General features: G+C 41.0%; 1 protein-coding gene across 3 annotated transcripts; it reads left to right on the top strand.

Annotated features, from left to right (window-relative positions):
* Positions 1-160: 160 nt before the first annotated feature.
* Positions 161-24,560, top strand: LMAN1 (lectin, mannose binding 1). Of its 3 annotated transcripts, none has more exons than XM_063319722.1 (14): positions 161-429; positions 1,675-1,829; positions 1,919-2,026; positions 5,351-5,412; positions 6,118-6,217; positions 11,879-12,002; positions 12,341-12,399; positions 13,012-13,144; positions 14,614-14,807; positions 14,933-15,003; positions 18,928-19,081; positions 19,826-19,947; positions 21,598-21,649; positions 24,011-24,560. In XM_063319722.1, exons 1-13 carry the CDS (start codon positions 219-221, stop codon positions 21,632-21,634), a joined length of 1,530 nt encoding a protein of 509 aa, XP_063175792.1. In that variant the 5' UTR covers positions 161-218; the 3' UTR covers positions 21,635-21,649; positions 24,011-24,560. The 3 variants fall into 3 exon arrangements, with proteins under 3 accessions (XP_063175792.1, XP_063175790.1, XP_063175789.1); XM_063319720.1 differs by having other exon boundaries at positions 21,598-21,666; XM_063319719.1 differs by having other exon boundaries at positions 21,598-24,560.
* The last annotated feature ends 69 nt before the right edge of the window (positions 24,561-24,629 follow it).

The following is a 24,629-nucleotide window of genomic DNA, read 5'->3' as shown; positions in this document are numbered from 1 at the left end:
AACGCGGCGCCGGACCGCTGCCCCTCAGAACGGCCCGCCGCCCCTCAGAACGCCCTGGCCCGGCCCGCTGCTCCTCAAAAGGGCCCTGCCCGCCCCGCCTCCCCTCAGAACCGCCCGCCTCCCCGGGCCCGCCCTGCCCCGCCCGGGTCCGGCCCCCGCGCGCCGCCAATCGCGCGCCGCCCTGTTGGCTGTGCCCGGCTCCCGCAGCACGGCCCAAGATGGCGGCGCGCGCGCAGCGGGGCGGCCTGGCGGCGGCCCTCCTAGCCGGTGCCCTGATCGCCATCGGCCGCCCGCCGCTCGCCCTCGGGCAGGCGGCGGACGGCTCGGCGGCGGCCGCGCCGCATCGGCGCTTTGAGTACAAGTACAGCTTCAAGGGGCCGCATCTGGTGCAGGCGGACGGGACGGTGCCGTTCTGGGTGCACACGGGCAGTAAGTGCCGGGCGGGGGGCGGCGGGGCCGCGCCGTGTTCCCGCGGTGCGGCCGGCCCCGTAGGGGAAAGGCGCGGGAAGGAGCCGCCGCGGCAGGGAGCTGCGGGGCACGGCGAAGATGGCCGGGGCCGGTCAGTCCCGGCTGGGCTCCGGGGACCGCCGAGGCGGCGGGTGGCAGCGGCGGGGGCTGCCGCGGCCTGCGGCGGGCGAGGGCCGACAGGGCGCCCTTAGGCGGGAGCGCCGGCCGTGCCCCCCGTCCCGCCGAGCCCCCCACAGCCCCGTGGGGACGGGGAGGGCCCCGGTCGGTGTGACCCCCGGTCCGTGTGACACGCTGCCGGGAGTGATGATGTGTCACTGGGCCAGGAGGAGCCCGGCCTGAGGCCAGCGAAACCCTGGTGCTTCTGCGCGGCTGAAAAGCCTGTTGAATTTCGTAGTGTAAAAGCTTAAAATGGAAATTGTGCCTTGGCAAACACGACTTTATTGGACGTAGTTTACGTATCCTCTGCAATATGGGTTGAGGATTTAAGGCATCTAGCCTTCTGCAAGTCCCCCCCTTGTAAAATGCATTGATATTTACTGTACATAAGGCCCTACCTTCGTAGTTTCTCTGCAGTAACTTCTGCCGTGTTTTTATTTTTTGACAGGCTTTAATTTAGTTTACATTGGTTAATTCAGGAATGTTAATTTTTGCCTTTTACTTGACATTATGCTACGAGTGACGTGGAGGAAACTATTTGTATAAGCTTTTAAGCAGACAGTCACAAAAATAAGTGTTATTTAATACAGGTGAATGAATTTCTCTAAATGTATGCTTATTCTTCTTTTAAGCTATGAAACAGAAAATTAGAAAATGTGTTTTTAAAAAGCAGAACAGAAATCTGTGATTTGTGAAAAGTCGTGAGGTACAGCAGAAAGCTAAACCTGATTTTTTTTTTCATAGTTAATTTATTGCATATCTTAACAGCAACACCAATGTTCTATTTAAGTTGTACATCGTGGTCCCAAATGGAAGTTTGATCAAATCTTCTGTAAAGCAGTGATCAAGTTGTTGAAAGTAAATGTGTGTTGGCTGGTTTGGGTTTTGATCCCCTCTCAAGTGGTTGAGTACTCCACTAAAAAGTTATTTTGAAAACTGTTAACCAGTTGAGGAGAAAATTCTGTGAGTTTAGAAGATTTGCTAATTGACTAAAGTTAGACACTTGCAATACTTTTTGATGTATTCAGTGTTGGTTCCTTTCCTTTCTAGATGCCATACCAAGTGCAGATCAGATTCGTATAACAACATCTTTGAAAAGCCAAAGAGGATCGGTGTGGACAAAAACCAAATCAATATTTGAATATTGGGAAGTCGAAGTGACCTTTCGAGTTACAGGAAGAGGCCGCATTGGAGCTGATGGATTGGTATTAAGAATTTCATCTCACTGAAAAAAATCAGGCGTGCTCTAAAAAGTGAATCTTGACTTATGAGTCTTACTTGGTTTTTATGATAGGCAATCTGGTTTACAGAAGAGCAAGGCTTGGAAGGTCCTGTTTTCGGGGCAGCTGATAAATGGAACGGTGTTGGAATTTTCTTTGATTCCTTTGACAATGATGGAAAGGTTAGTGGGAAGCAAAGTCTTCTGCCAAAGACTATAAATTAATTTCCTGCTTGTTTTGTACATATAACTTTGTGGAAAAAAATAGTATATTATTTTCCTACTCTCCTCCACTTCAAAGAGATAATTTAAAATAGTCAAGTTTCCCTTTTAGTGTTTTTACTAGACTTTTTCACACTTCTTTTTTTTTTTTTTTTTAAGCGTAAAAGTTGAAGCGTAACACATAATGAATCTCCACTGAAGATTGGTTCATGTGTTAGGTTTGGAGGGAAAAATACCATGTACATGTGTGCAAACTGAAATTTGGAATGTCCATGCACAATTTGAAACATTGATAGGTCTGAAGATGTGTGCTTTGGAAGAGGCATATTGTACCAAAATATGACACTGTGGAAACACAAGTTTCTATGTCTGTCTTCAGAGATGCTCTTTTTCTTGGAACAAATCTCCTTGAATAGTTTGAGAGCAAAAATCTGTAGCAGATGGGGGTGACAGTTGCTGTTTCGAATTTCGAGTTTTCCAGTCCAGAATGATCCTGCGAAACTTTTAACAATACATAGTACGTCTGCTTTGCTTTTCTTGCTTTTCCTACACTACTTTGGCTTGCTTTTTAAATGTTTTAGATATATTTTTGTAGGTTTACAAGCTTTTTTCCTACAGATGGCTTTTGATATACAGTAAACTTCAACATATATAGATGTCGAAAGACTGAAGATGGCGTTTATGTTTCTGATCTTCAAAGACAAAACATAAAATTAGAGTATTGTTAACTTACTAAGCGTTTTTAAATCTTTTTTTTTCCTGATTTCTGGCATGAATATGGAAACTGGTGGAGTTTAGCTGGCTGAAGAGGCCATCTAACAAAAATTGCATGTGGACAACACTATTTGCCAGAACTTTGATAGTGCTGAGACTCTGATCATGACAGGTTTAGTCAGTGTGGCGTGAAACCCTTTTTTAGAAAGTGATGATGTGTCAATTCTAGTCAAAACGAAAGTCTCTGTCATGCCTGTATTGGTCTGACGTGTCTTAAATACTGGAGTTCTTAAGACTTTTTTTTTAATGACAGCCTCTTGCTTTCTTGAGTCCCAGTATGGAGAAATTCTTCTTGTTGCTGTTTCAGTGTGTTCAGTGGGAGATGTTTGGTGCTGTAACTGGTCCTCAGCCTAACATGCTAGCATCCAGAAGTATGCTTCATCTAGTACTGCCAACTCAAAGCACCCTGCTTATGATGCTGATTTTAAAACTGTAAAGCCTTTTTTTCCCTCTTCATTCTAAGCCTGCAGGTTATACCAGAGCTGAATTCTTATTTCTCTGTAGAAGTAGTGACAGGAGCCTTTTAAAAAGAGAAATACAAGTTCATAGCTCTGAATACCTGAAATTGTAAGAACCATAGTAAATGTCACAAGAGTTTGCAGCACATCTTTTCTGTGACTTTTGGAGGCAAAAAATTGAGAAGTTATTCCTTGCTTTGGATTCTCTACTGTCTTTCAAGTTCTTGCACGTGCTTGCATCCAGACATGATCCCCAGCAGAAACTGGACCATCCATTGACCGTTATCACTGAATACTTTTGTTTGTAGCTGTCTACTGTGCTCTAAGGTAGATTAGACTTGGGTTGCATTCATGAAGGCTTTGCAATTGAACTGTTTGTACACACTTTGTGCAGAATATATGCAAGTATTCTCTGAACTAATTCAGTAATAGTGTTGTTAAACTAAAAAAAGCAGTAAGAAGATGACATTAAAGTATTCCAGTGGTACTGAGCAGGCAATACTGATGTCAAAGCAATTCAGCTAGCCAGTCTCTATTGCTGAGAAGTAAAAACACTGGTGTATTTCTCTATGCTGGTGTACCGTTCTGTTGTCCCTACAATCTATGTGATGAAGGAAAAGAGACAGATAGTTTGGTTGTAGTGTTTTTTTGAAGACAAAGGTCCATCCTGCTCCACCACTGTGAATTGGGAAGGACATTATTTCTTGAATTCTTGACGTCTGAGTCTTGCCTTCTTTTGTTAAGAGCTGGCAATCTGTCTAGCTGGAATGGGTATTCCTTTATGTTGTGGTTTAACCCTGGTAAGCAGCTAAGCACCACACGGGGTGGGGATGGGAAAGAGAACCGGAAGGGTAAAAGTGAGTAAATTTGTGGGTTTAGGTAAACACAGTTTAGTAGGTAAAGTAAAAGCTGTGTGCTCAAGCAAAGCAAAACCAGGAATTAATTCACTACTTCCCATTGTCAGGCAGGTGTTTGGCCATCTCCAGAACAGCAGGGCTCCATCGCACATAACCATGACTTAGGAAGACAAATGCCATAACTCTGCGTGTTCCCCCTTTCTCCTCCTTCCCTGTCCTGGTTTGAGGAGGAAGCTTTTATTGCTGAGGGTGATGCCATATGGTCTGGGATACCCCTTGGTGGTTGGGGTCAGCTGTCCCAGCTGTGTACCCTCACAACTTCTTGTGCACCCCCAGCCTGCTCACTGGTGCGGACTGTGAGAAACAGAAAAGGCCTTGAGGCTGTGTAAGCAGTAACTAAAACTTCACTGTGTCATCAGCACTCTTTTCATCATAAATCCAAAACATAGCCCCATACAACCTACTATGAAGAAATTTAACTCTCCCAGCCAAAACTAGTATGCTTTAGGAGATGATGAATTGAAATGTTGAAAGGGAAGGGAGATTAACTCGGAAATCTTGTGCTGCTATGAAAAACTGGAGTTCATTTCATAAACTCCTGGAGGCAACAAGAATAGCACTGTAAATCTGTTCTGCCATTATCGTTTTAGCTTGTTCTTGTCCTCTAGCAATTTAAATAACTGGGCATGTGTTCAACAGACTTTGTTTGGTTTCTGACAGATAGCTCCTGAGGTTTTTCTAATGACTGTGACAAGGTCAGTAGGATGTCAACATAGTGTGTGTTTGGATGTTCTTCCCAGTGCTATGTAGCCAAAGTTGGCTGTGCTAAGTAATCTATTAGTTTTAAGGTCTATATCTTTACTACATATAAATTTCTCCTATCTGTGGCTTTTATATTCCTGTATTTGTCAAATGATGGTAATTGGTAGTATATCCAGAAACTTAATTTGTGTGAGGTTTTTTTCACCCCTAACTATGTAAAGAAGGAGCAGTCTCTTGCAAAGCATGCAGTGTGACACAGCGCTACTCAGTCATTTTGTATAGGTAGTCCTGAAGTACGGAGAGAATAAAAACATCTGTGGTGTATCTGTAGTGTAATGACTTTAGGTGCTTTATTGCAGAAGGGCTGTTGGTGATGTTACTTATGTTTCAGTTTGAATTAAACTATTCCATTTGTTTGCTATTTCTTTTTCTAGAAAAACAATCCCGGAGTGATTGTTGTAGGCAACAATGGAAAACTTCTGTATGACCACCAGAAGTAAGTTTATTTTCAGTGTTAATGATGAATGTTTGTTTTTGAATGGTGAAACGCTGCATGGAACTTTGAGAAACATTATAAAGGTCTCTTTCATGTGAAACTTTGTTGTTTCCCTTGAGTTTTTCTGTTTGTTAAAACACTGTTTTGGCAGTAACAGCACAGAAATTAGCAACTATTTAAATGGCATATGCCCTTTGGGGTGGGTGAACTCAGATACATGGAGCCTTTTTACCTCTGTTGCTTATGGGTATCTTCCACACACAGCTAATAACTGACAAAATGACTAACTGAAAGCTAATTGCCTGTTACTAAAATTAATCAGTTTAATTTTGATTTCTGATTGTTTATTGTCAACACCACAATTGACATCTTTTTGGATTTTCCGAGAAGAGAGGTGTCTAGCTTAGTTGGTGCAATCCAGGCTATAGCTTATTTCCACCTCAGTTCACAGGTGCAAGAGTATATCTTGGAAGCAAACAGATTTCCCCGTTACTGCATTCTGTTTACATTGTGTCCTGTGTAAAGCATCTAGTACCGTTGATCTCCAGACCTCAGAAAAGCTCAGTGCAGTTGTGGGACAGCTTTTGAAAAACTTGCATACTGAAAAACTATCATGATGTTGCTTAGTGATACATTGATGCTTTTTTGTCTTAGCTGATGATAAATCATAAGATATAGTTTTATGCAAGTTGTCTTCTTGCATAGTGATGGTTCCACGCAAGCATTGGCATCCTGTCAGAGGGACTTTCGTAACAAGCCCTATCCCGTTCGAGTAAAGATAACATACTACCAAAAAACATTGACTGTAAGTACTCTGAAATAACATAATTACTCCTGTTTCTCAGCTTTTTAAGTGTGAGATTGTTGCAGCTATTTGAAAACTCGAAGACCCCATATGTTAATTCCAATATTCTTGAAAATGTTGAGATCGGTAGCAGAAGCTGAAGGAGGTGCAGTATGTTCAAATGCTAAACAAGTTCTTTTAACTACATTAGTGCATCTGTAGTTTCCCGAGGCGATTGCTGATTTTTCTGATGTTACTTAGGAGTGAGTCTCGCTAACATACTTGTGTGTGCTCAGACCCTTCTGCTGCTGTCGACTTGCCTGTAGAGGTGTCTCAAAGCCGGCATCTGTTCCTCAGCTTCCAAGTGTTTGAGCAGCTCCTTAACTTGAATGGTATTTCTCAAGCTGATCTGAGAGCTGCAGAGGGTTTTGTGGCTGATTGGAAGAGGTTCTTGAAATTTGACTATAAAACCAAAGCTCATTCTTTGACAGTAGATTTAAATTTGCCACTTGAGTCTTCCCGCCTCCAAGAAGTAGTAGGGCTTTGAAGATTAAAGAAGATAGAAAACCACTGGTATAAGGAATATAAGGAAAACCAATTATAAGGGTATAAGACTTCTTAAATACTATTCAGATGATTGTGAATTCCTTCTAGGTAAGGGGAGAAAAATATTTATGTGGTGCTGGGTTGTGACAGCTATGAAGTGTGTTTTTCTTGGCTTCTCATTCCTTCTGAAAAGGTACTGTTCGTAGGTATTAGCCATAGAACACAGCTGTCATTTTGTAGTAAAAGTTTCTCTAAAAGTAAACACGAATGCACCTAAAACATGGTGGACCTTGTACTGTGTTGTAATGGTAAAAGCTATTTGTTACTCTTGAATGAAAATTAAATTTCAGACTCCAAGGCTGCTGTCTTTGTGAATGCACCTGGTCGCTGATGCCTTATCTAGGAACTCCTCTGGCCCAAATGTTGCTGCTAACCTTAGCAGTTCTGCAAATGCATACGTGGAGGAAGAGAGAACCTTCTCTAAGCTTAGAATCAACCTAAGAACAGCAAGGGACAACTGTTCTAGATTAGACCAAAAATTTGTTACCCAAAACCTTATTGGGATGTATGCTTTTCATAGGCTGGCCTTTAATGATCCCTGAGTCACGGATTTCTTGAACCAGAGCTGATACTATTAAGCCATGATCAGCTTTAGAATGGAATGGAATAGAATAGATCAGATCCATTTGGAAGGAACCTGCAAGGACCTCCAACTCCCTGACCACTTCAGGGCTCACCAAAACTTAAAGCGTGTTATTAAGGGCATTGTCCAAATGCCCCTTCAACACTGCCAGGCGTGGGGCATGGGCCACCTCTCCAGGAAGCCTGTTCCAGGGTTTGACCACTCCCTCTGTAAAGAAATGCTTCTTCATGTCCAGTCTGAGCCCCCCTGGTGCAGCTTTGAACCGTTCCAAGTTGTCCTGTCCCTGGGTTCCAGGGAGAAGAGCTTAGCACATCCCTCTCCATGACCTCTCGGGAAGCTGCGGAGAGCCATGAGGTGGTCCCTCAGCCGCCTCCTCTCCAAACCAGACAAACCCAGAGTCCTTAGCCTTTCCTGAGTAGGTGTAGGTTTGCTCTCTTGAAATCCTGGGTAGCAACTCTGCTGACCTTTTTTCTCATTACACCAAAAATTTTTAAATCTACCATTTCATGATCACTGTGGCCAAGACAGACACCTGCCATCACACCTCCCACGTGTCCTCCTCTGCTCACAAACAAATCTAGGAAGGCATCTTTCCTAGTTGGCTCCCTGAGTACTCATGACAAGAAATTTTCTTCCTCTTCAGGAATTTCCCAGACTTGCTTGTCACAGCAGTATGGTATTCCCAGGTGATGTTGGGGAAGTGGAAATCTCCCACAAAGACAAGGACTAATGATCCATAGATTGCTTCTCATTGCCTACAGGATAACTCATCGGTGCTATCATCCTGGCTGGTTGATCAATAGTGTGAATGCCCACAATGACATCTGCTTTGTTTTCCATCCCCCTAATCCTCAGCCTGAGGCTCTCAACCACATCATCTCTAACTGTGAGGGCTGTCCATCCTGAGAGCAATAGCCTTCCGTCCCCGCACTACAGGTGTGGGACTCATTTCACCAAGTCTCACTAATAGCAATGACATCATAGCTCTGGGAGTGGACCAATGCTTCCAGTTTATCTTGTTTGTTTCTTAAACTGCGTGTGTTGGTGTACAAGCGTTTCAGATGTGCCCCAAAACCGCTGGTGCTTGCTGGAATGGTGTAAATCATAGAATCTTAGAATCTTCATGGTTGGAAAGGAAGGACCTTTGAGATCATCGAGTCCAACCATACACACACAAAAAAAACCCAAACCCCTACAATCTTAGCCACTAGAGTATGCCCTGAAATGCCAAATTTAGATGTTTCTTAAACACCTCTAGGGATGGTGACTCAAACACCTCCCTGGGCAGGCTGTTCCAGTGCCTGACCACTCTTTCAGTAAAGTAATTCTTCCTACTATCTGATCTAAACCTCCCCTGCCGCAACTTCAGACCATTTCCTCTGGTCCTGTCATTATTCACCTGGGAGAAGAGGCCAACACCCACCTCTCTCCAACCTCCTTTCAGGTAGTTGTAGAGGGCAATGAGGTCTCCCCTCAGCCTCCTCTTCTCCAAGCTAAACATGCCCAGCTCCCTCAGCCTCTCTTCATATGACCTGGTCTCCAGACCCCTCACCAGCCTGGTAGCTCTCCTCTGGACACGTTCCAGCACTTCAGTGTCCCCCCTGTACAGAGGGGCCCAGAACTGAACACAGCACTCGAGGTGAGGCCTCACCAGTGCCGAGTACAGAGGCACCATCACTCCCCTGCTCCTGCTGGCCACGCTATTCCTGATACAAGCCAGAATGCTGTTGGCCTTCTTGGCCACCTGGGCACACTGCTGGCTCATGTTAAGCTCGCCGTTCACCAGCACCCCCAGGTCCTTTTCTGCCGGGCAGCTTTCTAGCCACTCTTCCCCAACCTGACCGAAATGCAGGAACTGGTACTTGGTCTTATTAAACCTCATACAGTTGGCCTTGGCCCATCGATCCAGCCTGTCCAGGTCCCTCTGTAGAGCCTTCCTACCCTCAAGCAGATCAACACTCCCACCTAGTTTGGTGTCATCTGCAAATTTACTGAGGGTGCATTCAATCCCCTCATCCAGATCATTGATAAAGATATTAAACAAAACTGGCCCCAAAACTGAGCCCTGAGGGACACCACTGGTGGCCGGCCACCAAGAAGATTTCACCCCATTAATCACAACTCTCTGGGCACGGCCATACAGCCAGTTTTTAACCCAGCGAAGAGTACACTTGTCTATGCCATGATTTGCCAGTTTCTCCAGGAGAATACTGTGGAGGATGGTGTCAAAGGCCTTACCAAAGTCCAGACAGACAACATACACAGCCTTCCCTGCGTCCAGAAAGCGGGTCACATGGTCATAGAAAGAGATCAGGTTGGTTAAGGAGAACCTCCCTTTCCTAAACTCATGCTGGCTGGCCCTGATCCCTTGGCTGCCCTGCACTTGCCATGAGAGCTCATTCAAGATGATCCTCTCCATGATCTTTCCTGGTACCGAGGTCAGGCTGACAGGCCTGTCTTCCCCCGGATCCTCCTTCCGACCCTTCTTGTAGATGGGTGTCACATTAGCCACCCTCCAGTCATCCGGTACCTCCCCTGTTGACCAAGATTGTTGATAAATGATGGAGAGAGGCTTGGTGAGCTCTCCCGCCAGCTCCCTGAGTACTCTTGGGTGAATCCCATCCGGCCCCATAGACTTATGTGCATCTAGGTGCAGAAGCAGATCATTGACTACTTCCTCCTGGATTATGGATGGGTTGTTCCATTGTTCTGCACTCCATCCTTATCTTCCAGCTCAGGAGGCTGAACACCCTGGGAATAGCTGGTCTGACTATTGAAGACGGAGGCAAAGAAGGCATTAAGTATCTCAGCCTTCTCCTCGTCCTTGGTTGCAACTTTTACCCCCCGCATCCAGTAAAGGATGGAGATTCTCCCTGGCTCTCTTTTTGTTGATGTATTTATAAAAACTTTTTTTATTGTCCTTAGTGGCCAAGTTGAGCTTCAGCTGGGCTTTTGCCTTCCTAATTTTCTCTCTGTATAACCTAATGGGATCTCTGTACTCCTCCTGAGTTGCCTGTCCCTTCTTCCAAAGGTGGTAAACCCTCCTTTTATTCCTAAGTTCCATCAGAAGTTCCTTATTCATCCAGACTGGCCATTTTCCCTGCCCTTTAGACTTGCGACATTTGGGGACAGCCTGCTCCTGGGCCTTTAATATTTCCTTCTTGAAGAGCGTCCAGCCCTCCTGGACCCCTTTGCCCTTCAGGACTATCTCCCAAGGGACTCTCTCAACCAGTGTTCTGAACAAGCCAAAGTCCGCCCTCCAGAAGTCCATTTGCTAACCCCCCTCCTTACATCACTACGAATTGAAAACTTGACCATTTCATGATCACTAAACTCAAGACGACCTTCGACCACCGCATCTCCCACTAGTCCTTCACTGTTTGTGAACAGTAGGTCTAGCAAGGCACTTCCCCTGGTAGGCTCACCTACCAGTTGTGTCAGGAAGTTATCTTCCACGCACTCGAGGAACCTCCTAGCCTGCCTGCTCTCTGCTGTGTTGTATTTCCAGCAGATACCCGGCAGGTCGAAGTCCCCAACCAGAACAAGGGCTGGCGATTGCGAGACTTCGGCCAGCCACTTATAGAATACTTCATCTGTCTCCTCATCCTGGTTGGGTGGTCTGTAGCATACTCCCAGCACAAGATCTCCCCTATTTGCCTTCCCCTTCATCCTTACCCATAAACACTCGACTTTACCATCGCTGGAATCTAGCTCTATACAATCAAAACACTCCCTAATGTACAGAGCCACACCCCCGCCTCTCCTTCCTTGCCTATCCCTTCTGAAGAGCTTATAGCCATTCATCGCAGCATTCCAGTCGTGACAGTCATCCCACCACGTTTCCGTGATGGCGACTACATCACAGCTGTCCTGCTGCACAATGGCTTCCAGCTCATCCCGTTCGTTGCCTGTGCTGCGTGCATTTGTGTAGATGCACTTGAGCTGGGTTAGCGATTCCACCCCCATCCTTGGCCCTTTATCCCTAGGCTCATTACTAGTGGGCCTGGTTTTATCCCCTTCCCCCTTTATTTCTAGTTTAAAGCCCTGTCCATGGAACGCTTCCATTCGCACCCTCAGGCAGTGCCATGACACCTGTTAGCTTACCTTCATCTCTCCCGGTGGTATCCCGTTCCCCAGTGTGTTCCTTTCCACGCACTAATTTGTCTTGCCGTTTCTTATAACTGAAGTGAATAAATTCTTTTATGTGTCTGAATTCTACGTGGTATGTCCTCTTAGGGGATGAACAGAAAATGTTGAATTTTGGTCATGCTCAATGGTGAAATCGGCCTTTTTTTTTTTTTTTTTTTCCTTTTTCAAATAGAAAGCTTTTGCATTTTCTTTGCAAAAAATGTCTTTCAGAAAAGATGCTTTTTCTGGTTTCTAGTATCAGCCGCAGAATTACTCAATAACTGTATTTATGACCATTACTGTAAACTGACAAAGCAATTAACACAAATAGATTTATGTGGTAAAAACTGTGTTTATCCTTTTAGGTATTAATTAACAATGGCTTCACTCCGGATAAGGAAGACTATGAATTTTGTGCGAAAGTGGAAGATATGGTGTTGCCATCACAAGGATATTTTGGAATATCTGCAGCAACAGGGGGACTTGCAGGTAGCAAATGTTAAAAATTGTGACAAGTGGTGTGGAGGCTTGCAGGGTTTGCAAGAGAGGCATTTTTGCTGCGAGTGTTGATCCATTACACCAGTTTTTGACTGTGTTGATGGAATTAACCCTCTCCCATTCCCAAATTGCTGGTATGCTTAGGCCTTTTCCTGGCTAGAGCAGAAGGACTTCCCTTTTGTCCTTACAAAGACATTGTGCGGTCTCATTCCCCACTGCATAAACTCCTGGGAGGACGTTTTGAGGATTCTGTTGCCTGAAGATCATTTGGAAGCTCAAGGTTGACTTGGGAAGTAACAGTGTTTTTTTGTTTTGCTTGTTGAATACAGATGATCACGACGTCCTGTCTTTTCTGACCTTCCAGTTGACTGAGCCTGGGAAGGAAGTAGTAAGCATCTTTATGCATGATTAGTAAAACATGTTATTGTATATTTTTTACATGTAGCAGCAGATTATGGCATTTCCTCTGAAGTTATATTTGGCATCCCTGTTCCAGGATTTTGGCATGTAGCTGTGCTATCATCTGTTTTAGAAAAATGAGACTAATAACTGTAATGTTTCGGTAATATATTAATGTTTTCAACACCAGAATTCTTGAAGCAACACCAAATCAACAAAAATCCTGATGATAAATCAAAACATGCAGAGAAAACAACCCCAAAAGTACTCTTTGTTTGGAAAGTGGAGAAATAACCAGTTCTTGCTTTCAACTTGCCGTACCTCTAGAACACTTCTGTACTGTTAAACAGCATCTATCCTTGTAAAACTCGATTTTGTTTTAATCGCAGAAAGTACTCACGTATCAGGAAAAAGCTATGGGTCTCCATAGGGATGTCTGGTTCCTCACTTCAGCTTAATATATTAATGTGTTCCACTAATTGTGTTATGTCTTCAAATCTGAAATCTGAACAGCCTTGCTGGAGAATAAGTTATATAGGAGTAATGGAAAACATGAAAAAATCTCTGTCCCTCCCCCCCCTCCCTTGATAATGTTTTAAAGCCAACACCAGATGCAGAAATTCCTCAAAAAGATAAAGAGAAGTATCAAGAAGAGTTTGAACACTTTCAACAAGAATTGGATAAAAAGAAAGAAGAATTTCAGAAGGAACATCCTGATGTGCAAGGACAGCCAGGCAAGTTATTTGGGTGATTTTTCAGTTGCCAAGGAAGACAATTTGCTTTCTGGGATATTCAGAACTAGGGCCTGATAATCTGACTGATTTTACTAAGTTCCTACTAATGTTATTTACTTCATTTAAGAATCTTTGCTCTTTTGTTTGTGAAGTGTTTTCTGATGACACCTTGTCACGCCTGGATTAAGAACAAAACAAACGAAGGGAAACATGATGGGAATGATGAGAATCATCATGGAACGGTGGAAGGGAGAGATGGTCACGCATCTCTCTGTACAGTGATGACTGAGGAAGCATGGCCTTTTTGGTTATTTGAAAATGTATTTGAAATGTCATCGCTTTGGTCTGTTTCTGCGCATTCATAACAAATTAATTTTTTTTTCCATCTTGTTTTATGGATTATTATTAAAGGTGGGCTAGTGGATGTGCTGGAACTTATGTTTACTTGGAACAGCCTTTTAATGCTTGCCCAATAACTGGACAGGTGTTCCATCAGTTTCAGCACCACAGCATTAGCTGGCATTCAGTCTTGGTATTTGGCTTGTCTAATAACCAAATTTCCGGCTTGATGTTGTTAAAAACTGTAGCATTTATTTTTACATTTTAAGCTATTGATGATAAATTTAAGTTTGGCTGGGTAAGGCAGAATTTCCCTTTTCACTATTGAGGCCATGCATCCGCAGCTCTCAGCAAGCATTGGTTTAAAGATACTTCAGACTGAATAGTGTTTTTCCACTCTGAATAGTGTTTTTCCACTGATTTCAAATGACATTTAATTTAGGAAAATTATAATAATGACTCTTGCCCACTTTTTTGAGTGTTTAGCCACAGGGCTTTGACTTTTGATTGTTCTGCTATGGGACATGATGGGGGGTTTGTTTATTTGCTTGGGTTGCTTGGCGCTTTTTAATTTATTTTTTTTTAGACCTGGGCAAAAAAGAATCTGCTTATTTGCAAATATAATGGAAGCCAGCCTATTTCTTATTCTTGTGGATTGAATTAGCTGTATTTGAACACAGACTGTCAGGAATGTACTTCAGGCATCTAGACCTGAAATTTCAGGTGGTTGGGTTTTTTTTGTTTGTTTGTTTTTTGTTAGCTGTCAGTTTATACCTGCAAATCTCTTCTGAAGGACAGTTGGTAGTACAATGCTAGCTTATGCAAAGATAGCTGCCGCCTAATAATAACAGCATCCTGTTTCCATTTTGTGTTGCACATTACCCAAGTACTGAAATAGGAACTCTAAGATGGAATCTGGGTTTGAATGTGTGGTTCTCTCTGTTCAGTTGTTCTGATCCCACTTGGGTATCCTTTGCTATGGCAATGGTGATAAATAAACACTGAATATATCAAATAATGGGGAAAAACTATACCCATGTGGAAACTTTCAAGGGTGCAAAAAAAATGATACAATGCAACTTATGAGGAATGCAAATATCTAAGAACTGCGTGTCCTTTTTTCTTATCAGCGGATGATCTTTTTGAAACTGTAAGTGATCGTGAACTGAGGCAAGTCTTCGAGGGGCAGAATCGAATTCATCTTGAAATCAAACAGCTTAATAGGCAGTTGGACATGATTCTGGATGAGCAGAGACGATACGTCTCTGCAGTCACAGATGAGATTGCCAAAAGAGGCGCTGGTGTTCCGGGTCAACAAGGACAGGTAAATACAAAAACAACCAACCACCGTGATTGATAGCTTAGCCTAATTTCAGCAGCGTGATCGATTTGCCTTTTCCAAGATCGGTTGATCTTTTTCTCTGCCCCCCCTTCCCCCTGCCCTGCCAGGTTTCCCAGCAAGAGATCGAGACGGTTGTGAAAAATCAAGAAGAGGTCATTAGACAAGTAAATGAAATAAGGTAAATGCTTTCTGAAGGTTAAGTCTATGTTTTGAATTTTATATTCGTTCCACCTTTTAAATCCTATTTATTATTTAAGTAGGGGAATATTGACAAACTTGAAATTTCTGTGTCCGTTCCTTAGTGATGACTGTCCACATACATTTAATTTCTATAATAAAGTAAGTTCATGTCCCTAGGATGGCTAAGCCCCCTGATTTGCTTCTTTTTTTTTTTTTGTCCCGAGATTCCACTTCAACAGGTAAGTCCATTCCCTCTAAAAACGATCAATTTCTGCTAACGTGATAACCTGCTACCTCATGGAAACTTGTTGCTCGGATTTTGGAGTATTGATAACAACATGAGCATAAATGCCTTTGATTTATAGCTAGTGAACCTAAAAAAAAAAAAGGTGTATTTGAGTATCTTGTCCATGTACTCAGTCTACTCCTGATATAATAATTATATGAGTTTATTATTATATAGTATTATGAATCAAATATATAATATTATATGAAATATATTTGAGGTTTTGTTTAGTGTAAACGACCTATAAAGGCATGTAAGTAATTCTTAGAAATAGTTCTATGCAAGTGAAAATGTTTGTGCATATAATAAAAGTTGCTGAGATTCATTGCTCGTTCTTCTAATTATTATTTTTGTTTTCAAAATACATTACCAAATGAAGTAAAAAAAAAATCTTATCTTGAAGGTGCTATACTGCTGAAATGGATTTAAGAAAATTCCTATTTTTGATAGGGATGTCTGTGTACAAGTGTCTTACAGTTGCTGTCTCTAGCAGGAATGTCTTTAAATTGGTTTAAGCCTTCGTTTATTGTAGTTAAAACATTCCTTACCTTGGGCTTAAAAAAAGGAGAAAAACAATTCCTACAACTTGATGTTGTAGTATATAAGCAGTCGTGGGTTTTTTTCCTGTGTTAGTTCAAGGGCAGCTCTTGTGATTTATCTAAGTAGGTCAGGTTTTTTTGTAGAATGAAGATTAGAGTGCTTCCATTTTTGCACTTGTTCTTCCATGAAAGCTTTTATGGTAATATTCTTGACAAATCTTTATACCTTGCAAGCAAATTAGATTTTCCTGTTAACATTGGCAGTCTGCCCTTTTTGTGACTACTTATTAGGTATGAGTTTGCGTAACATCATCTTAATATTTTTCTTAGATTAAAGAAATGTTTTATTTTTAGATAGAAATGAACAGCCCGCTGTTGCATTGCTGGTCATCCCGGAGGAAAAGGACTTACTGCCTAAGTAATTTTCTTGTCAAGATTTGTGGATTTCTTAATCATCTGATTACAGAAGAATCTTGCATGTTCATACGATAGAAACTATCAGCATGGTATTGTTCATGCAGAAGTAAATATAAATTAAATTTGATACAGACCATGTCTACTTAGGGAACTTATTTTGCTTTTAAGAAAGCGTGGATCAGTCTGGGGGGAGGTGGGTGTGCAGACTTACGTTAATTACACAGGGATGGTGATACTAGGAGGGAGAGGAACAAAATGAGAATTATACGTGTTCTAGCACTGAGAATAGTGGGGCCAGATAAACAATGTGATGGATGTGGACAGACAGAATTACTATAAGCATTAGCTAGGCAGTGGTCGTGATGGTCGTTGCATGCGTTATTTAAGAAAAACAATCTTCCAGTGAAAAACTTACTTCTAAAAAAGGTTATTATAACACTGATTCAAAGTACAGGTAAATATTAATCAACTTCATTTAAATAATCTATACAATGACAATACAAAAATATAAAATAATTTCTGAATAACGTATATGCTAATTTAAGTTAGGACAGATCAGGGGTTTTCGCATTCATTTTGTAAGTGTAAGTTCCAGGCCAGAAACGTAGAATGAGAGAAAGAGCAGCTTTGGATAGTTTTGTTTGCAGTGGCTTACAGAAGCAAACAGCTGGGTTTTGGTGACTCCTTTTGATAACTTTGCAATATTAGAAATGAGCTTATTGAGGTGAACACTGAGAGTTTTGCAGAAATCCGTGGCTAACTCCGCCTGGCCTAGCACACAGTGCGTTATCTGGAATAACTGGGAGTGTAACTGATCTTCTAACGTGTGCTGGAAGTGGGGTTGAGCTTTTACAGAGATGACAGGACAAGGTGGATTCTTGGAGCTTTTTGTTACTGTAAGCGGAAAGAATTTTTTTTGGTTATGTGGGAAGTATGCAGAATACTTGGTAGTCTAGGACGTTAAGTTGATTTGTGTGTTATAGTGATATTTGACAGAAAAAGTGGTAGTCTTCAGTTTGAAGAAAAGTATATTGTTAATCCAGCGTTTAGTAGCGGCTGTAATTACTAAAGGCCTCTTCATTGAAGTGGTGTATCTGCAACCTGATGTAATTGTGTAGATTAATATAGTGTGTATCTTTGACTTAATGTGTAGTTGCTTAAAGTAATTTAAATGCACTGCGCAGTTCTTACAAGGGAGCGAAAGCTGCTGTAACACTAACGTAGTATGTCGATGCTTGCAAGTCTTACTTCTGGAGAGCTGTCACAGTGCCTTTGAATAGATATGTACCTTGCTAGTTTTCTCTTTGCTCCTGGCTCAGCTTTTTTTAAATTTTATTTTTAGTTCCGTGATTTTTGCATTTTAATGGCACGAAGAGTAACTGATGCAGAGCTAAAAGATGGGCAACATCTTTATGAAGATTATTTGTAAACGTTTAAATTTGGATGTTTAACTTGCCATTTTCACAATGATTGTGAGCCATTTAAAAATCAGTAATATAATTTTGTATAACACTTACAAATGCGATTATATGTTACTGTTGCCAGTTTACTCAATGAATAGTATTCAAGCCAGGTTTGCTTTTGTGGTGTTTTTCCTCTGTGAAAGTTACAACTGAAAGTGTTGAAGACCAGGTTGGACGGGGCTTTGAGCGACCAGATCTAGTGAAAGACGTCCCTGCCCAGGGCAGGGGGGTTCGACCCAATGATCTTTAAAGGTCCTTTCCAACCCAAACCCTTCTGTGATACCGTGACAAATTGCTGACCACAGTACAAAGAGTTAGGACTTTACCTTGAAGGCATCAAAGTAAGCTTTCATCTGAACAAAATGTAAAGTTTTAAGTAAATTAAAAAGAAATATCCAAAGACATACATTTTGATTGTTTATTCTGTTAATAATGAGGAGATTAACATTCACATGATAAATATTTTAGCTGTAGAATAATCCTCTTTGCAACTGAAAAGAGACATCACAGTAGGGGAAAATTATATAAACATATTGATTAGAGATTTAAGTATTTTTCTCTCATTGACTAGTTTATCTCAAACAAAATTTGTTATGGAACCTCAACTTTTTATGGATTTAATTTGATTTGTTGTAGAAGCAAAATGAATTCACATCAAGACAATATTAAGTATTATGGCAATACATATGGGAAATGAGTTTCTCGTATAAATGATAATCATGAAACAAGGATGTATCTAAATCTTTTCTTATCCCTAAAGCCTCTTCTTTATTTTTATTTCTTACATGACTGCTTTTATTTATTTATTTTTCAAACAGCTTTTGGTTTTCTTCAAAGATTGCATTAAACTCTGCTTATCCTAAAGCCATGGCAAGAGCCTCAAATAAAACACTTGTTTTAGACTTCATCAATCAGGCAAAGCAGATGTCTAGCAATAGAATATTTGCTAGATCTTGTTTTCGGCGTGGCTTTGGGAGATGGTGCAGTGTACAAATTGAAACTGTCTGCGGAATTAAATATTTTAAAGAATCATACTTTGATTAAGGAGTTGTTTCTTGATACGTATTCCTGGAAGCTGGAAAAAACTGTTTTCTGTGTTTTGGGGCTGCTGTGTATTTTGAATTAATTTTAATGGACTAAAAGATGTCCAGAATAACTGCTGTGTATAGGAAAGCTGCTCTGTGCTGAAAGATGTTTTGTTGTTTGTCTTGTTTCAGAAATTCCATGTCTGATGCTCTGAGGTTGATCACTGGAGCTCAACATCCTGGCTCTGCTGCAGGAGTCTATGAAACAACTCAGCACTTCAATGACATCAAAGAACACCTTCATGTAGTAAAGAGGGACATTGAGCATTTAGTACAACGAAATATGGTAATTTATGTGCCGGTAGCGGAAAGCATGACTGTAATACTTCTTTATTTGGCTGTTAGTGAAAAGCTAGGATGAGCCAGCATGCAATTTACAGAGCAATTAATCCTTCATTAAGCTGCTTCGCTAAAACTGTACTGCCTTGACCTAACTGCATGATCTGTGTCTTGATGAGAAGTTTTGCACAAAGAGCATGATTTTTAGTCTAATTTCCTGTGGAAACAAGGTCAAGCAATTAGGTTTTCTGGGTGCGTTTTTTGTGTTTGTCCCTCTACTTAACAGCTCTATACAGAGAAGATTCTCCGCTGCTTCTGCACAGAAGGGAGAGCTTTAATCAGGGGAAACTCAGGCAGGCTCTGCTTAAGGCCTCTAAGCGTGAAAGATCACCGTGTGCACATTCAGGAGCACCTTAGTCTAGCCTAGGTAGCAATTAAGCTGAATTAGCTTGTGATCCTACGGAAGGTTCTTGATTTCTGGCTTAATTTACCAAGGATTTATTCTTTTCCACTCTAATGCTCAAATTAGCAGCAGTCAGTTTGTCTGAGAAACATAAAGGTGAAAGGGAAAAGTGAGATGGTGAGTAAAACTATGATTTTTCAGAGTAGTGTCTTTTCTGTCTGTTTTCTGCTTGTGTTCTGACTTTTAGATCATGTTGCAAAGACCTTGTTTTGTTTCTTGCATATAACAGTCTTTCAGTGGCATGTCTTGTTTGCTCTTTTCTCAAATATTGTTTTTCTTATTTTTTAGCCATCTGGTGAGAAAGTGAAGTGTCCAGATTTGCCACCATTTCCATCGTGCTTATCTACAGTGCACTTCTTCATATTTGTAGCAGTGCAAACAGTGTTATTCATTGGTTATATCATGTATAGGTAAGTATGTTTTTCTTGAAAGACAACAGGGCAAATGATTTTCAGAACTTCTGACTGGAATTGCAATTGCAATGGCATGATTATGTTAATCTTCTTTAAAACAAGCAATCATTCAGATTGGAAGAGACCTGGAGAGGTCTCCAGTTCAACCTTCCGCTCAAAGCAGGGTCGACAGTGAATTTAGACCAGGTCGCTTAGTGTTTAGACTGATCGGGTCTTAAAAACCTCCAAGAATGGAAAATTTACCACTGTTAGGGACCCCACTGGAAATGTTTAATTATCATTATGAAGTTTGTTTTATTCTCCCCTGTGTCCACAGTGTATCTAATGGAAACCTGCCCCGTTTCAGTTTGACTGTTGTGTCTCTTTCTTATAATGTGCATCTCCGTAAATAAACTGTCCCCGTCCCCTCAATAACATCTTGTGGGGATTAGAAAGCTGCTGTTTGACCTCTTGAAACCTTCTTTTGTCCACGATGAACAAGCCCCGTTCCCTCCCTCTCTTCTCTTGAGGCATGTTCTTCAGCTCTTGACCACCATCCTTGTGGTCCTCTGCTGGACTTACTGAAGTTTATTAACATCTTAACAAAATATGATGTGATTTGAATTTTTTTTTCTTTTTTGCTATGCATACCTACAAGCTACTTATCCCATTTCACAAATTCCTCAGTGAACATTTATACGATGCATATGCCTTCATCCCTGTCCTACGTATGATATTGATAGTGTATGGACTTCTGGTTCCCCCCAACCCCGCAAGCTAACTGGGATGTTTTCTCTCTTCGCTTTTTCCTCATTGTAATGTCATAATGTTCAAATTAAATTTACGTTGATGGAAAGAAAAGCCTATTGAGAGTAAGGACTTGCTTGGTAGTTGTCCCTCCTGCTTCTCGCATAAGCTGATCGGGATAAGGAATAGGGACCAAAATAGCTGCGTTGCACTTCAAAGAGAAAATGCTGTTTGCTACCTCTGTGGAACGATAACTAGTATTAATATAAGACCAGTGCTGCTGATAGCACTAACTTTTATCGTGTGTCTGCTTCTCCGCAAAGCAGGGAGAGTGCCTTTCTTATGTCTGTCATGTTACGCCATCAGCTGGGAAGATGGCTTCCAAGACACATGAGGAGCCTGTCCCCTCCAGTTCTTTTTGATGCCTTTCTAATTCTAGCATCAGTGTGCGGTTGATGCACAGTGTCTGTATTCACTAAGAAAATAAATATGTTCTCTGCCAGAGGGAAAAGGAAATCCCATTTCGAGTAAATTCTTTCACTGCTTACTGCATGCGTTTCCTTTTCTGTGATGATCCTTAGGCCAATCACATACTGAGAAGCTTTAGAAAATTTTAGTTAAAGTATTTCAAAAATCTGTTCATATATTCTTTCACGGTTTCTGGCTTCTGTCCAGAATGTTTTGTTTCCTTCTGTGTCTGATGCAAAATTGGAGCTATAGTGATGCTACCGATGTCTTTGTAAATAGAAAAAATTCTATCCTATTTTTGTGATATGACTTATATTAGATTTTCCTAAGTCTCCGTTGACAAGGAATGAAATATTTTAATCCCTAAGTAAGTGAAATATTTATTTATTTAAACCAGTTAGCTGGTTTTATACCATAAGTACTTAATGAATTCTCTTCTGCTTTTTCTTTCAGGAGTCAGCAAGAAGCAGCAGCCAAAAAGTTCTTTTGATGACCTGTTCCTTTTGTGCGTACATAACAGCAGTATGTATGCACAGAAAATGATACACTTCTGTAAATGAGGGAAATTTTAGTGTTTGATATACTTCAATATTGTAAATTATTGAATTTTGTTAAACAAAATAAATTCTCTTTAAACTGTTAATGCTAAAGTTAAAAAAAACCCAAACCAAAACACACTGGGGAGCAGCAGAGCAAATGCTAGACAGGGCAAGACTGCAGACCCTCTCTAGGTCTATGTTTTCAGCCAACTTTCTCATAAATACCGGAAGGCAAATGCCATATTCCTCTTCTTTTGTCGAGATTCCAGAGGATGGAATTGGAACACCCAAGTTTGGTTGTCGTTCATAGTGAGAATTGCGGATGGATGAGTTGTGCAGAAAGCTTGCCACGAAGTATCCTGACATACCAGTTTAAAAAAAACAGAAGCAAACAAACAAAACAATGAGATAAACAAAAAAAAACTCCACGCAACTGCTCTTCTCTATCTTTTTTTTTTTTTGGGTGGTAAAAAATTTGTTATAAACATTTATTTTCTTTACCACTTGGATTTAAGGGTTTAAGAATTATGTAGTTAATTCTAAATCTTCATGAAATTTAAACACTTTTTAATAGGTGGACACAAAGACAGGCCTTTAACAGTCTGACTGTTGATACCTGATATAGAAGACAAACTATACAGAACAAGGAAATAAAAGTTTATCTCCTGATTTTGGGTTTTGGTTTTAGGCAGTCAGAGAAAACATGAGAAAGTAGTTTCTTCAAATATACTGTGGGACTGATTTCTTTTTTGTAGTTTCAAGTCTGTCTGTAATTTTTTTTAGAAAGTTGTGCGACTTTTTCAGCAAAGGTATCATTGCTTTATACCTCTTCAAATCTGATTTTCTTAAGCATGTGTTTAGTGTATGAATATGTCTTTACTTTTATAAAGCTGTCTTGTGTCTTTCATGTATCAAATACAGATGCTTTGATTTAAATCTTGACATGGCAAGTATTCTAAACTACACATACTGAGTATTAAGTCATTTCTTCACAAGCTGATGCTTCAGACATGTTTGTTAATCCAACAGCTATTGTAGAACCAGTTTTGTGTGTCAATTCCTGCTTTAATATCAAAAGCATAAGACGGAACATGTGGTTTTGGTACTGCTTATCAGGTGAACATTTGCTTCAGGAAAGAAACAAAGCAGATAGGAATTATTAGGAATGTGAAAAGAATTAATTTTGTCTTGTTTACATATCTGTGGTAACTTTGTCCTTGAGTTGTTTGTGTGTAGAGTTAGAATAGGGGGTTTGGTTTTTTTTTTTTAAATTCTATAAAATACACAAATGCATCAGGATATTTCACTTTTTAATTATTCATCTGTTTGTCTGAATCTGCAAAAATCATTTGGAATCTAACGTACAAATACTGCATTCCTACAACCTACTCCCTTGGAGTGTAACACATGCTGCCAAATTCGCTGTAATGAAGAACACTTCAGTATTGTGCCTGCCAGTTTGGAGAAATAATAAATCTATGCAATATATTTTGTTACTTCAAATACAGTGTCCAAAAAGTGGATGTTTATGCTATACCAGTAAAACGATACTACCTACACACCAATTTACATAGCTACAGTATGTAATATACTGTAAGTGGTATGGCTTTATAGATTAATTTCTAAATTTGAGAAGATTTTGCTGTACTGTTTGGAGAAACTCCTGCCTTGAGCTAATCTTGCTGCATAAATAGGGTAAATCAACGAAGAAAACTTTTTGCATAAACCAGCGTAACGCACAGGAGTTTGTCCATTCAGTTCTTTCAACACCAGCAAATATTTACAGGTGCCTTGAGTCTAAGCTGTTACAACCCTGACTCTTCTAACTAAACTTAATATATTTTCTTAAGTTGTTGTGAAAATGTGCAGTCTTGTTCCTGCCAATTGCAAGCCTTCCTGCGTCAGTGCAGCAGCCCAACAGAACTCCCTCCCTCTCAGCCGGCTTTGCAAGAGCCGGCACGCAGACAGGCCAGCAGTTGTGTTTTGGTAGGCAGGTGCAAATGTCTGGCACGATGAGGAACAGCTCTAATGTGTCAAATCGGAGGAAGCCTGTATTTTTTTGTTACTGTGAATTTATCCAACCGTAGCTTTGTTTTAAAGCCGGAGCAGCCCACGCTTTTGTGTCTTTTGTTAGAAGAGGGACAGTGTCTAGGGGAAAACTTGAACCTATAACTGCATGGTCAGTATGGGGCTCAGCTTGTGTTTGTGCTGCTGATAGACCTGACCCATCTCCCGCCCGCAGCCGGGAAACCGTTGTATTAGGGAGCAGGAGGTCTAAAGCGTACCCTCCAAAAAGTGGTAACTTTGCTTCATGCTTCATTTCACAGTCGTCTCTCCTTGGAACTTCCATAATTGCCTCATCCCTCACTGGATCAAAGGAAAGCTCCCAGTTGTCCAGATCAAATTCTGTCCTGTCTGTTCTTGAAGTGATAGCAGCAAATTTGGACTTCAAGAATATTTGTCATTCAGTGCAGCCTCCTGTTATGGCTGACTACTAGAAGTTTCTTTGAACATGCAACGGCGGGGGCCGGGGGGGGGGTGGACACGAGTCTAATAATTGTAATGAAGTGTGGATGATAAGTAGCAAATATTTGGCAGTGACAAGAGAATCTTGTTGTACTGGTCAGGGTATATTAAATACACGGTCATTCCTGAATCTTTCAAAATTCACAATGTGGTTTGTAAATTACCTAACTTCCTGTTTGAAGAAAATTTGACATTTTTCCATGCATCAATTGCTGTAACGCCGAAGACTGTCTATGATTTTTTTAAAATTCAAACAGCTGACATTTGCATATGTTTGTTTCTGACTAATGTAAATTGATACTTGGAGTTCAGAGATAACCTTATTTGAATAAAGATGCATATTTTTAGTAAGCTTTTTTTTCTTTTAATTTGGTACACATCCATGAAATCCAAGGAAGTGCATTTGAAGCGTTCTTTACC

Source organism: Chroicocephalus ridibundus, chromosome Z (assembly GCF_963924245.1).
Source record: "Chroicocephalus ridibundus chromosome Z, bChrRid1.1, whole genome shotgun sequence".
NCBI classification, from domain to species: domain Eukaryota; kingdom Metazoa; phylum Chordata; class Aves; order Charadriiformes; family Laridae; genus Chroicocephalus; species Chroicocephalus ridibundus.
The sequence above is the reverse complement of the archived record's forward strand: the minus strand, read 5'-3'. Positions and strand labels throughout refer to the sequence as shown.

Coding starts and splice junctions, on each gene's coding strand:
- LMAN1 (XM_063319722.1), top strand. CDS start 219: ATGGCGGCGCGCGCGCAGCGGGGCGGCCTGGCGGCGGCCCTCCTAGCC. Junction 12,003..12,340: donor AGCAACAGGGGGACTTGCAG/GTAGCAAATGTT, acceptor TGTTGAATACAG/ATGATCACGACGTCCTGTCT. Junction 15,004..18,927: donor AGACAAGTAAATGAAATAAG/GTAAATGCTTTC, acceptor GTCTTGTTTCAG/AAATTCCATGTCTGATGCTC.